The sequence below is a fragment of the Lithobates pipiens genome, unplaced genomic scaffold (assembly GCF_037356315.1).
Source record: "Lithobates pipiens isolate NorthernLeopardFrog02 unplaced genomic scaffold, aLitPip1_a1.2 Scaffold_19, whole genome shotgun sequence".
NCBI lineage: Eukaryota > Metazoa > Chordata > Amphibia > Anura > Ranidae > Lithobates > Lithobates pipiens.
The window spans coordinates 466,477,358-466,492,138 of record NW_027507764.1 but is presented as its reverse complement, the minus strand read 5'-3'; the positions used below and the strand labels follow the sequence as shown (position 1 = coordinate 466,492,138).

Here is a 14,781-nt window from a genome sequence, read left to right as displayed (position 1 = left end):
TTTTGGCAAATTTTGGTAAATTTTAAGCCATGTATGGCCAGCTGAAGCCTTATAACTAAAGGTAAATTTGTGCTTTCCAGTTCACAATATATGCATTTAATACAGTAAGAGATGTAAACTCAAAGCATAAGTAATGAAAATAATTTTTTGGGTATACATACCCTTTAACACACAACCGCAGTCAAAACTTTTTTTTTCAGGCTAAAAGGATGGAAACTCTGCAAGGTTTCTGATCTGGTCATTGTCCCCTATACAGGCAGTCTCAAGTTACGAACACAATAGGGACTGTAGGTTTGTAAGTGGAATTTGTTCGTAATCTGAACACTGCATTTGTAAGTGTAACTTCTGCCTGTGCAAGGGGGTGGGATGTTTTGGGCACTTGTTATGTTATCTGGGGCTCTTCTGGCCATGCAGTACATGTAGTACTGCAGTGTGGGGTGTGTCCAGAGGCACTCAGAGGTATCCAGGACCAGCGTGGAGCACAAGTGGCCAGCATTTGAGGCTGGTCTTAAGTATAAGTCGTTTGTAACTCGGGACTGCCTGTAGGTATATTTTCCCTCACTTCCTAAGTTGAGCGCCACCTTCTCGGAGACAAATAGTAATAGAAATAACCACAACAGACGGCAACAAAAATCTGATTTTATTGTGGTTTTCTCATTGGAAAGGTTTCCTCTCATGATCTGTCCTGAGGACTCACTATGCATTAGGGTGTGATACAGTCACTGGGACAGGAAGTGAGGGAGAAAAATAACTGGGAACAAAGTCAGCAATAAAATATAAACAATGTTCTAACTCTTTCCCACATGGACAGAGGTCCAACTTTTCTCTACTACATCCAAAAAAAGAGGAAAATAAGAAAAATTTACTAAAATCAAGTTTTAAAGCATGATACAAATAGTATTTTTAAAACGGTTTACCTGTAAAATAATTTTCTTTGATGTACATCAGGGGACACAGAGCCATAGTAATAACTATGTGGGCTATATCAGACCAACAGGTGCTGGACACTGGCATGCCTAAGGTGTGTACTTTCCCCATATAACCCCTCCCATTACTGGGAGTCCTCAATTTCGTAGCCAAGCAATACAAGTGTATACCAAGAAGGGAGGGACCTCTGTGTCCCCTGATGTACATCAAAGAAAAGGATTTTACAGGTAAGCCGTTTTAAAAATCCTATATTCTTTTCTTACATCAGGGGACACAGAGCTATAGTAATAACTATGTGGGATGTCCCATAGCAATGGCAACTGAATGGGGGAGACGGAACAAAAAACAGGAGGCCAAAGGACTCATACTGCAGCCTGTAGTATATGCTGTGCCCAAAGGCAATATCCTCATGACCTTTAATATCGATTTGATAAAATCAGATAACCGTATAAACCGAAGATCAAGTCACACAGATCTGAGCCATAGAGGCCTGATGATGCACCACCCAAGAGGCATTAATCTCCCTGGATGAGTGTGCTCTTAATATGAGAAGGAAAAAATTTCTTCTTTAAGCTGAAGCTTGAACAATCACTTTGACAAATCCATTTGAAAAATAGTGGATCTTGATGCTGCCTGTCCATATCTTAGACCCTCTGGTAGTGCAAACAAAACCTGTGTTTTGCGAAGCTGAGCGGCCGCCCTTAATTAGACTGATCGCTCTTACTACTACATGTAGTGCTTTCTCTTCCCCAGATTAAGGCTCTGGGGAAAAAGAAGGAAGAATAATACCTTGGTTTAAATGAAAACCTGTTACCACTTTTGGTAGGAATTCAGGATGAGGACATAAAACCACCTCATCCTTATGCATGATGAAATATGTCTCTTTACAAGACAGAGCCGTTAGTTCCGATACTCTTCTAGCAGAAGAAAGGGCAAGCAGAAAAGATTATCTTTCTTGTCAAAGAACCAAGGGAATTTCTCAAAAGGTTCAAACGGCTGATTCAACAAAGCCGACAAGACCAATCTTAAATCCTAAGGATTTAGAGGTGCCTTGATAGGGGGAATAAACTGTGTCACCCCCTGAATAAGCTACGCTCCAAGAGTGGGAAGCAAGAGGCCATAGGAAAAAACACAGACAAGGCCTGGATCTGGCTCTTGATAGAAGTCAAGGCCAGCTTCATTTCAGATCCCATATGCAGGAATCAGGAATCCTGCCTATTGACATACAGTACTTCCTGGGGTGCCAACCCCCGGATCCACACCAAGAAACCTATGCCTTCCAGACTCTAAAGTAAGTGATTCTGGAAGCCAGCTTCCTGGCATTAGTCAAAGTAGACACTACCGAAGGAGATCACCCACGATCTTTTATAAAGTGGGATTCAACAGTCAAACCTGTTAAACTTTTTGTCCGTAAGGTAGGATGAAATACTGGACCTTGTGCAAGAAGGTCTGGCTATAATGGCAGAGTCCAAAGGACTCCTACTGCCATCTTTATGATCTCGGTAAATTAAGATCTTCTGGAACCCGCTGGGCCTCCTTTTGTTCCTGCGGAGAAGGCGCAGAACTAGCAGAACTGGATGAAATGCATAGATCAGTGAAAACTGATCCCCTGGGAAGACTAATGCGTCTGTTCCGCTTGCTAGCAGACCCCTTGTTTGACAAAGTTGTCAACCTTGTTAATAAATATGGACGCGAATAGGTCCATGTCCGGAATACCCCATCAGACATATTGCTAGGAAGATGTCGGGGTGAAGAGATCATTCTCCCGGAAATAATTGTTGGTGTCTCAAGTAGTACGCCTGAAAAATTAGAATTGCCGATAGGCAAGGAATGTTGTGTTCTGCCAAAGCTAGAACATTATTCATCTCTTTTTGGGCTGCACGACTTCTCGTGCCTCCCCTGGTGATCGATGTAAGACTCCGTCGTGGCCTTGTCAGACTGAATCCTGTCAGGATAGTCCCGTAGTCTGACCGCCAAGATTCTAGGGCCAGATGTACTGCCTGAAACTTCCAAAGAAGTTGATAGGTAAGGTCCTCTAACCTGTACCATCTCCCCTGAACAGAATCTTCTTCCAGGGCTGCCCCCCCCCCCCTCCTAGAAGGCTGGCATCTGTTGTTAACACCTTCCAGGATAAAGATTTTCCCTTTTGCTGGATAACAACCACCAATTTAGGCTCTGACCTATGTCAGGAGCCAAGCGTATTGGAAACAAACAAGGCCTGAATCTTCTTTATTCCAGTCCGACAGGATGGTGTCTTGAAGCAGTCTTTGAGTAAAACTGCACGTAAGGGATGGCCTTGAAGGAGGCCACCATTTCCCTTAAAAATCTCCTGCACAGCCGAATGAAGGAATTTTCCTTTGTTCTGAGAAGTTGAATTAATCCTACAATGGAACTGATTCTCGTCTGGGGTAAGAATACCTTCTTCTATATGGTATCTATAACCAGCCCCCCTGAGTACCGTAATCTCCTTGATGGTTTTAAGGAGAATCTTCCTAGGTTGAGAATCCAACCTAGAGATTTCAGATATTTACGGCTGAAATCAGACTCTGGTCTTAGACTCGAGACTGAATGATCTATTAAAAAGTAGATCTTCTAATAGGCTAGGGCCGCTATGCCTGGCTAAAGGAGGTGACAGAATCTTTCAGAACACTTGTGGTGCTGTGGCTAAACTAAATGGCAGAGCCAAAACTGAAAAAAATAATTTTATATTTCAAAGAAATTTTTGGTAAGCGGGAAACTTTGGCACATGGAGATATGCAACTCCCCTCCTTGCAGGAAGGACACAGCCGATCTAATTCTGAAAGGATCGGATGTCTAAGTGCCGATTCAGATCTTCGAGATCTAGAATGGGTCTTACGTCTTTGTTTAGTTATGGAACCTTAAAAGGTTTGAGCCAAAACCCCGTTCCACCAAGGGAACCTCTGATATCACTGACTGGGATAACAGCTGATCCAGAGGCCAGAAAGAGAGACTTCTTCTCTTTTTTTTATTTTTGAATCCTTAGGAACATTCTCTGAGGAGACGGAAACTCTTGCATAAAGACTTCCGCATCAGCAGCCCAAGGACCCCACAAGCAGGACCCAAACAGGGACCCGAAACCCAGACCCTCAGATCAAAGCTGACTGAGACATCCGGGCTCCTGAAACTCTAGTCGTAACCTAGAGAAAAAATTGTTCCTACCAGACTTTGAGAATCGCAGGACCTTTCCCCTCACCCAAACGAGTGGGGGTGCCGCTTCATGAGAAGGCTTTAGCATTCTGCTTTATGGGCTCTCTGCCCCCAAGATCCTGGTGCTGCCCTTGGGGACTTTACCCTGAACTTGACGATTGAGACCGTTGAGACGGCCTAAAGGCAGATGCCCCAGGCATAGGAGAGGAAGCAAGATTAAAGGAGAAATGTTTAACCTCCTTTTACTGGTAAAGAGAGCTTTACCCTTTTGGATGTACTTATCCACTCTAAATAGCCGTACCCCAGGAAGGGACACAAACTGGCAAAGAGTTTTCACATGGTGCTTCATCTGATCAATATTTCAGCCATGGAACTCTGCCAGTATAAGCCATAAGGCTTAAACGGGGAGTCATCTGTGAGACACAGTGTGTCAGATACACCAGCCCATTGCCGGGCCTACTGATCAGGCCGAATTTCAGGTCTCTCACACCTGTTACTTAACCCTTAGAAGTCTAAATTTTTAAATGAATTTGCGTGACTCAAAATGTGCTCCACCAAAATAGTGGAGCTGACGTTAAAGGGTTAATGGACTGAGATACACCAATTGCAGAAAGACTGCAAAAGACATCTGGTCTTTAACCACTTTACCACTGGGCACTTAAACCCCCTTAATAACCAGACCAATTTTCAGCTTTCGGTGCTCTCACATTTTGAATGACAATTACTCAGTCGTGTAACACTGTACCCATATGACATTTTTGTCCTTTTTTCACACAAATAGAGCTTTCTTTTGGTGGTATTTAATCACCGCTGGGTTTTTTATTTTTTGTGCTATAAAAGAAAAAAGACCGAAAATTCTGTAAAAAAATGAATTTTTCTTTGTGTCCGTTATAAAATTTAGCAGATTAGTAATTTTTCTTCATAAATTTTCGCCAAAATTTATACTACTACATATCTTTGGTAAAAGACAAGTACAAATTGGTGGATATTATTTGGTCTTTGTGAAAGTTATAGAGTCCACAAGCTATGGTGCCAATATCTGAAAATTGATCACACCTGATGTACTGATCTAATTTCATGAGACCCTAACATGCCAGAAAAGTACAAATACCCCCCAAATGACCCCTTTTTGGAAAGGAGACATTCCAAGGTATTTAGTAAGAGGCATGATGAGTTTTTTGAACTTGTCATTTTTTCCCACAATTCTTTGAAAAATCAAGATTTTTTTTTCCTTTTTTTTTCCCCACAAAATTGTCATATTATCAGGTTATTTCTCACACACACAGCATATGCATGCCACAAATTACACCCCAAAACACATTCTGCTATTACTGCCGAGTATGGCGATACCACATGTGTGAGACTTTTACACAGCGTGGCCACATACAGAGGCCGAACATGCAGGGAGCACCATCAGGCATTCTGGAGCGCCCAGGCCAATTCTGACATTTTTCTCCTACATGTAAAAATCATCATTTATTTGCTAGAAAATTGCATAGAACCCCAAAACATTACATATGTTTTTTTTTTAGCAAAGACCCTTGAGAGTATCTCCCACGGTATTTGCGCAGCAATTTTTCGAATGCGTTTTTTTGGGGGGGAAAAAATAGTTTTGTGCTTTAAAAAAACAAAAAAAAAACAGTAAAGTTAGCCCAATGTTTTTGCATAATGTGAAAGATGAAGTTACGCCGAGTAAATAGATACCTAACATATCACCCTTCAAAATTGCACACGCTCGTGCAGTAGCGCCAAAACGTCACTACTTAAAAATCCCCATAGGCGACGCTTTGCATTTTTTTACTGGTTACATGTTTTGAGTTACAGAGGAGGTATAGGGCCAAAATTATTACTCTCGCTCTAAAATTCGCAGCGATACCTCACATGTGTGGTTTGAACACTGTTTTCATATGTGGGTGGGACTTACGTATGCGTTCGCTTCTGCAATGCGAGCAGATGGGGACATTTTTTTGTTTTTTTATTGTTCATTTTACTTTATTTTAGTTTGACACTTTTTTCCCCAAAAATACAATTTTTGATCACTTTTATTCCTATTACAAGGAATGTAAACATCCCTTGTAATAGAAATATGGCATGACAGGTCCTCTTTACAGTGAGATATGGGGTCAATAAGACCCCACATCTCACCGCTAGGCTGGGAAGCCTGAAATTAAAAAAAAAAACATTCTGGCTTTGATCGCATTGGCGAGTCGGTAGAAGCACTGGAGCGAGGCGGGGACGTCCCCTCTCACTTCCTGTAAGAACGATCAAGCAGCGGAACAGCCACTATGATCATTCTTCTGGTGTAGGGAATCGCCGGCTAAAAAAGCTGATATCTGAAAGATGCCTGTAGCTACAGGCATCATTCAGATATCCCCGCACAAATTCAAGGACGTCATATGACGGCCGGCAGGCGGGAAGTGGTTAAAATGCATTTTTTTCTTTTTAACACAAAGTTGTCCATTTATACAAGCATTTATATAGCATGTACATACCAAAAATGACACCCCAAAATAGAGATTCTCCTACTCCTCCTGAGTATGGCGATACCACATGTGTGAGACTTCCACAGCCTGGCAACATACAGAGGCTAAGTACTGCCAAGCATAGGCGAGCATGGCTGGGTATCACCGAGTATTGCAGGGTATCACCGAGTATGGCTGGGTATTGCAGGGTATCACCAAGTATGGCTGGGTATTGCAGGGTATCACAGAGTATAGCTGAGAATGGCCGAGTATGGCTGGGTATTGCAGAGTATCTCTGGGTATTGCTGGGTATTGCAGGGTATCACCGAGTATGGCTCTGTATTGCAGGTTATCACTGAGTATGGCTGGGTATTGCAAGGTATCACTGAGTATGGCAGGGTATCACCAAGTATGGCTGGGTATCACCAAGTATGGCTGGGTATTTCTGGGTATGGCAATTTATGGCAGAGTATTGGCAAGGTATTGCTGGGTATTGCAGAGTATTGGCAGGGCATTGCTAGGTATTGCAGAGTATTGGCAGGGCATTGCAGAGTATTGGCAGGGCATTGCAGAGTATCACAGAGAATTGGCAGGGCATTGCAGAGTATTGGCAGGGCATTGCTGGGTATTGCTGGGTACTGCATAGTATTGGCAGGGCATTGCTGGGTATTGCAGAGTATTGGCAGGGAATCGCAGAGTTAATTGTCGGTGAGCAGCGCTGTGGGCACTGCAGATACAGCCCACAGCGCTGCTGACACCAATCTCTCCCCTCCACTGTACTGATCGGTACAGAGAGGGGAGGGAGGAACCGGCGTAATAACATCACGCCAGTTTGTTTACAAGTAATCGCTCTGTCATTTGACAGAGCGATCACGTTGTAAACGGTCACAGATGCTCACGAGTGCGCACCCCAGGGGGCGCGCGAAAGTGGAATTCTAGGAGGACGTTATAGTACGTCCTCCCAGAGTTAAGCAACTGACCTGTAGCCTTCAATCGGCTATGGGCCGGTTATTAAGTGGTTAAAAGGAAGTTCCAACCTTAACTTGCTGGATCCTTTAACATCAGTGCATTATCCACTGGACATGTGAGACTCTGCTGGAACACCCCATTTCTTCATAGAAATGTTCCCATTCAGAATACATAAGCTATGCATGAATAGGAAAAAACATTCCCGGGTGGGGGAGGTTCAAATGAACCTTATTAGAGGTAGATACCTCAAGAGCCTGTGCTGCAGGCAACAAAAGGGTTAAGGGAGTAGACAAAACACCTGACTTGTGAGGCTACTCCCTCCCTGTTAGGATCCTCCAAAGAGGAAAAATAAGTATCTTCCAATATTTGGGAAGATCTACCTGATCCCCAGCCTCCTGCACCTCAACAAAAGGGCCCTGAGGACTAGATGGGAATAAGCTATGTTTAGTCCTAGTATGGAGAGACATCATAGCAATAATCTTTCATAAAAAATGTATTTTAAATGGTAGAAGAAAAAACCTGCAATCCTGGATGTGCGACAGGACCCTAGCAGTAAACTTTTATTGGCCTCACTACCAAAAAGTACTGGATCCCACGGCTCAGCTCTCAAAGAGAAGCATTCGCAAGCAAAACCTAATTTCTTCGGATTACGAGGCCCAGGTACCATTCATTTAGCCCATTACAAGATATCAGAACAGATCCGGTCAGGATGGCTGGCTCTCATCAAAGGATTACTGCCCGTGGAACTCAGCACAACACATCCTTACTCGTGCCCAACACCTTAAACACTGGCAAAAAAACTGAGGACTCCCAGTAATGGGAGGGGTTATATGGGGGAAGTACACGCCTTAGGGGTGTGCCAGTGTCCAGCACCTGTCGGTCTGATATAACCCACATAGTTATTACTATGGTTCTGTGTCCCCTGATGTAAGAAAAGAAATGCAGGTTTACAGTATAACCGACACCTTCTACTGTGTCTCTGCAATAATATACACTCCCTACATAGGAATATTTAATGGTGTTTGTTGTGGACTCAAGGCTAGGAACACATTTTCTACTCCTTAAAATAATTTTCAAGCATTACTTTATGAATATTTCATTATCTCCAGTAGCTTGATGTTTGTTTTCTGCTTAGACTGCCATTGATTCGTATTAGCTGGCTTTTTAGAATGTAATTTTAAAGTGTCAACAGGTCTTTCCCATTAAAGTCAAAATTACAACAGTTGTCTTGTTTCAGAAAACATGGATGTAATACTAAAAAATCCTCTCTAAATGGGAAAACTCCAGGTGAAAGTTATATTTGCAGACTTTTTGCGGAAGCCATGGTTCACGCAATCAATGCCAATCTGACAATCTATATAGGGCACAAACTTTAATTCCCAGTCTAAAATTGGGGACATAAAATTTGCAGTTACAATTCACCATTACTTTTTTTTTTCTTTTATTGTTTCAGTTTTTAATAACTTTTGAACACTTGAGGTTAATTCCACCAGCTGAGGGGAATGCAGGACATTTAGGAGGACTTTTAGTTAATTTGGTAAAATGCAATCATTTTTTATTTCTTGGGTTCCATAGATCTATGGTACCATTCGTATAAAGAAGGTGTCATGCAAACTTCTTTAGCACATTCTAGTTTTGTATTGCTCAAGTAGCATGGCCCCACAGATAGGATCTAAGGCTTGCATTAATGGGCACCATCTTTTTTCCATGCCCAGGCAGGAACACAGCTCAAATTCAATCAGTTATGAAATTCGGAAAATAAGGCCTCATGTGTATGGATGACTAGAGGCTGCAATGTTCTCCAATGTAAAATTTCTGGTATGTTCCCATGCACAGGGAGCTCCAGGTGGTGCATACAGCTGTCCATACAATTGAATGGCTGTATGCAACTCTACTAGTGTAAATGCTGTTGGCTCGTGAATTGTTTTAACACGTGCATGCATGTACAGTGTATGTCCTCAAACGTGAAAGGGGCACATTCAGGGACATATACTGTGTAAGGGATTTTATGCTAGAGAACTTTGCAGCCTCTAAACATCTGTGCCCATGAGGCCCAATAGATCTGGGGCAAACATGACAGAATGTTCAACTCTTCTTTACAGTAGCAATGACCACAAACCATAAAACTATGAGGGAGTTTATTTCATCAGAATGTTAATACTGCTCTATGTGTCCCTCATATCCTTAACAACCAATTCCCCTCGACCGTAATAATTCACTTTTGGGTGTGCAATGTTAGGTCCCATGACCCAGTGACTTGTTTTCGGCAACATCATTTCTCCACTATATTTTGTGTCTTCAACCCCTCTACAATGCAATAGTGAAGCTGGATGCTTTATTTATTGAACATTTTGAGAATCCATTAGGGAATCTTGATTTGGCTTTTAACATAAGAGTTGATCGGAACTATAAGGGTAGATTGATGATCTGAAGCCCCAGAGAGATACTATTATAAGATTCAAATTGCTAAAAAACATGAAAAAAAAGAGCCATCATTTCTGCATTTCAGAAGAAGCGCCAAAGTGTCAGGTCAGTTATGTCTCCACTCTAGGGAGTGGAGCAATTCATCAGAAACCGAGGGTCACTGTGTTCACAATGATTACTGCATTCCCCTTACCAGCTGTTCTGACACTAATGTACAGTGCAATAGAACAGTTTTCATGGACATGTATCTCTCACCTTCCAGCAGGGCTGCCACTGCCTTCATCTACTTCCCGTTGTTCGTTTTTATTTCTTGGTATAGGAGGTTGAATCATTTCAGCAGCTAAAGGGTCAATGTCATTGTCTTCACGTCCCACCCATTCTCCAATCACACAGGGTCTTAGAAGGGAAGAGTTAAATGCCCGTGTGTCCTAGTAAAAGAACATATGGAATACATTGAGTAGGCTTTGCATTTACAAACTTAAAACGTGAAAGGTAAAACAAGAAAAGTATAAGGGGGTAAAGACCCCAAACAGCAGTCAGATTTGTGTGCGATAAACAGAAAAAAGAAATGGAAGGCCTGTTGCCTGATGTATATATCCTTTAAAATGTTTATTTAAAACAAAATGGTATAAATAAAAATACTACGTATTCACAAATGTTGCTAGAATAAAATGACTTCACTTGGTTGAACAGTAATGAAAAAAAATTTTCATTGGTGACCATAACATGTGATAAAGAGATGGGCGTTCGGCTAACGTGCTTCAAGGATTCTCCTCTTCCTCAAAGCCTTATGAAACCAGGTCTGGCCTGCAAATTAGAATGTAGAGGACTGGATGAATAATATAGCCTTAGGGGAAGTTGCCTTCTTTGTTAGAGTGTTGCTTCTTCGGTCATCTCAAGTCTCCCTCGATTTGCGGGATACTCCCACATTTGATGGCATGCTCACGGACACCCACGAGTGCGGCACGATCTCCCGGCTGAGCCTGCATTGCCACCCAGCCTGGAGCAGGGCTGGACTGGCCTCCTGGGATACCGACAAATTTCCCATTAGGCCGCCTGCCCTGGGGCCACGTTGAGCTGTGGCTGCAGCGGCACCCAGGGCCAATCCAAATGCAGAGTCCTCCTCTCCCTCCGTTTGCATAATCACAAACCGCGGGTGTCTCCCACTGTGTCATGCAGCTGCAGTCTTAACTGTTGGGGGGCTGTCCACTGTAACAAAGCCTCATTCATGATAGATGGAACACTGATTCAATTTCCCTGCATTGTATCTGTGTTCAGTTGACTGTCTATCATGGATGAGGAGGCGGGGCTTTGTTACAGTGGATGGCCACTGAACAGTTAAGGCTGCAGCTGCATGACACAGCAGGAGACACCCACGGTGTGTAATCAAGGTACTGGTGAGGCTGCAGATGGGCACTGATGAGGATACAGATGGGCACAGTGAGGCAGCAATGTTGGCACAGTGAGGCTGTAGATGGGCACTGTTGAGGATACAGATGGGCACAGTGAGGCTGCATTGTGGGCACAGTGAGGCTGCATTGTTGACACTAATGAGGCTGCAGATGGGCACAGTGAGGCTCCATTGATGGCCACCGACGAAGCTGCATTGTGGGCACTGATGAGGCTGCAGATGGGCACAGTGAGGCTGCATTGATGGCACTGAGGCTGCAGTGTTGGCATGGACAAGGCTACAGATGGGCACAGTGAGGCTGCATTGTGGGCACTGATGAGGCTGCAGATGGGCACAGTGAGGCTGCATTGATGGCACTGAGGCTGCAGATGGGCACAGTGAGGCTGCATTGATGGGCACTGACGAGGCTGCATTGTTGGTAGTTTTGCTGCATTGATAGGCATAGTGAGGCTACATTGATGGGCACAGTGAGGCTGCGTTGATCTCTTGTACCATGTCTGCAATCTCTGACCATCTCTTGTATCATGTCCGCAGTCTCTGACCATCTCTTGTATCATTTCCACAGTCTGATAATCTCTTGTTTCATGTCCTCAGTCGCTGATCATCTCTTGTATCATGTCTGCAGTCTCTGAGGGAGTCTGGAGAGGAGTTAGAGTATCGCCGGGATGGGGGTCACAGGAGGAGTCAGACGTGTGTAGACTGTGGAGAGGAGACTATAGGATAAAACCAGAGCCACCAAGCTGAAGCCGTCTGACTGATTCCTGCACGGTGCACCTGAGAGGTCAGTGACAGCATTGCCAGGCCAGTCAGAGGGGGGGGTCACTGATGTATTAGTGTATTGTTTCTGCGGAAGGTGGTCTCTGGTCACCAGCGCCCCCCCCCCCCCACATTCCTGGGGCCCCCTCTTGATAATTGCTCCACTTTTACAACTTTTAACCAGAATTTGCTCAGTGGATCAGATCCCTAGCATCTCTGTCATGCAAGGATTGTGGTGGGGTTTGCAGCCAGGTGTGACAGAGTGTGCTGTGTGTAAGCTGGCAGACAGACTCATTGTGCAACGGTCTGCAACTGCCAGCAGTGCGAACCCACCGGCTTATGAGTCATTCATGTCTGATGATGACAGATGTCCTCCCCTTGCTAGGAAGGCCAGTCTGTGTGAGGAGGGAGGAGTCACACTGACTCTTGTACGCACAGGCTGGTCCTCCAGAGTGTGTGAGTTCTGCAGAGTGTGGATAGAGTGACACAGTGACGCTGAGCATCACTGTGTGTCACTCTCTCACCACATCTCTCAGCTCACTCATCATCATGTGTCACTCAGGATGATCCCACAGCAGTGAGTCACAGCACAAGTCTGATCAGGGGCCATTTTAGGAGCAGGGGCCAGATTCTCTACACAGGGGCCATTTAGGGCCGGTTCACACAGCGAGGCGATGCGAGGCGACACGGCTCGCCTCGCCTCGCTCCCGCAAGTCGCCCCCGTTCTGTACAATGGAACCGTTCTGAGAGGAGCGACTCGAGTCGCTCCGACTCAGAAAAAAGGTTCCTGTACTACTTCTGGGCGACTTCGGGGGCGACTTGCATTGACTTCTATACAGAAGTCCTCTGCAAGTCGCCGCTGAGGTCCCCGCAGGTCGCGGCGAGGCAAGTCGGAGACGCCTCGCCGCGCCTCGCTGTGTGAACCGGCTATTACTCAGCAGGTGACGCCCACAGAGACCATACTTAGCAGGTGTCCACAGGGACCATTAGCAATTTTTTTTTTTATATATACATATAAATTTGTTACAACAGCCTGGTGCCAGAGTTACTACACAGGCAGGGCCAGGGTTATCAGTGGCAGAGTAGAACCATCATGGAAAAAAAAAAAAAAGTACACAACGCACTTCACCCCAGAATACACCAAATTGTACCCATGCATAATAGGGGTAAAAAAACAATGACGGTGTAGCTCTCTGCACTGTTTGCAGCAGTGAATTTTCCGTAGTCCATGGTGGGTTAAATGACTGTAAAAGAAATATTGAGGTGAGAGTGAAACAACATTATCTTTTAAAGTATTTTTTCATTATGGCATTATTTTATTAATTATTTTTAAAGTATTATTTTATTATAGTATCTTATTATGAATGAGGGGGAAGGGGGTTGTTGGCACAGAGTGTGACCTCCCTCAAATGAGCTTGCCACCTCCTTGAAATTAGTTTTTGCAGGTTGGGATGTCTGCTTCTTCATCACAGCACTCTAATGATAGATGCTGGTAATATAGCCTCTCTCCCTGATCCTGATTCGTGGATGGACATCCAAATCGGGGCTGGGCTGTCCTGACGGTTCCCCTTGATGGAAGTGTGCGGGATACTCTGCAGTATTGCAGCGGTGGGGCACTTGGCGCGTTACTGCTCGCAATATGAATGCACAAACGGGCAGAGATGGGCGGCTACACACAGTAACCATGTGCAGTGTGAGCCAGATCATGGATGCTCTTCTTCCTTCACTTGTGTGCTATACCTGACACCCCTAAGGCATGATAGTACTCAATATTTATTTTTATGGGGATGGGAGTGTAGAGCAGAGAAGTGATCCTAGAAGACATTCCAAGCATTGCTTTCACAGGAATAACAATGCCTGGCAGGAGTTCTTTAAAATGTCTAATAAACTGATTTCCCCCAGTAGAGTCAAGTAGCAGCTGGTAGCGAGTGCCACAAACATGAGATCACTGTGAGATTGTGCCGATCTTATGGTAATCTGGTCTGCCATTCCTGGCCTCTTTATACAAATGCCAGCTACCTGGCTGTCTCTGGATTTAACATTTTCGGTTACTGACCTAGATGGACATGCAGATTATGATGTCAGATCTCCTGATCTGCATATTGTTTAAGGTTAGTACAAAAGCATTCAAGCTACTGGATCTGAATGACAGCCAGGCAACTAGGGTTTTTAGAAGATAGGTTTGCAAAGGCAGCCTCTATATTTTCTCAGTACAAAAACAGACATACAATTTCTGCTCTCCTTCTAAGCATTTAGTTGTCTGGCTTCCTCCGACTTGAATAGTTTCTGAGTCACTTTGAAAAAGCAATTCAGAGTGAAGGCAGAACACCTGATCTACAGTACGTACTTCAGGTCAGTTAATCAGCACTGAAGCTACTGAATCCGCCTGGTAACTAGCATTGCAATAGAAGTCAGCAACAGCAGCCTGCTATTCTCTCACTAAAAGTTTACTTTAGTGGTGTCAAAGGTGAAGTACAAAGTTGTCAAGCCGTTTTAATAAAAAAAAAGCAGCTTGAGGGCCCCACAAAATCACAAGAATGACCCCTACACATCTCTATGGTAGGCAGGCAGTCATATGCAGCTTGTGTCAGGCAAAGCGTGCATCTACTGTCAATGACAGCCTGCTTTTCTGTAGTGCAGTCCCACTGACCCTATACTTGGTGT

The 14,781-nt window shown here is 44.1% G+C and overlaps 1 protein-coding gene across 1 annotated transcript in view; it reads right to left on the bottom strand.

Moving 5' to 3' along the window:
- The window catches only part of CUNH8orf34 (chromosome unknown C8orf34 homolog), a 422,416-nt gene that overhangs the window by 218,262 nt on the left and 189,373 nt on the right, over window positions 1-14,781 (bottom strand). The window contains exon 6 of the mRNA XM_077492843.1: window positions 10,206-10,378. Coding sequence (XP_077348969.1) covers window positions 10,206-10,378 — 173 coding nt within the window. The remainder of the gene's footprint in view (window positions 1-10,205; window positions 10,379-14,781) is intronic.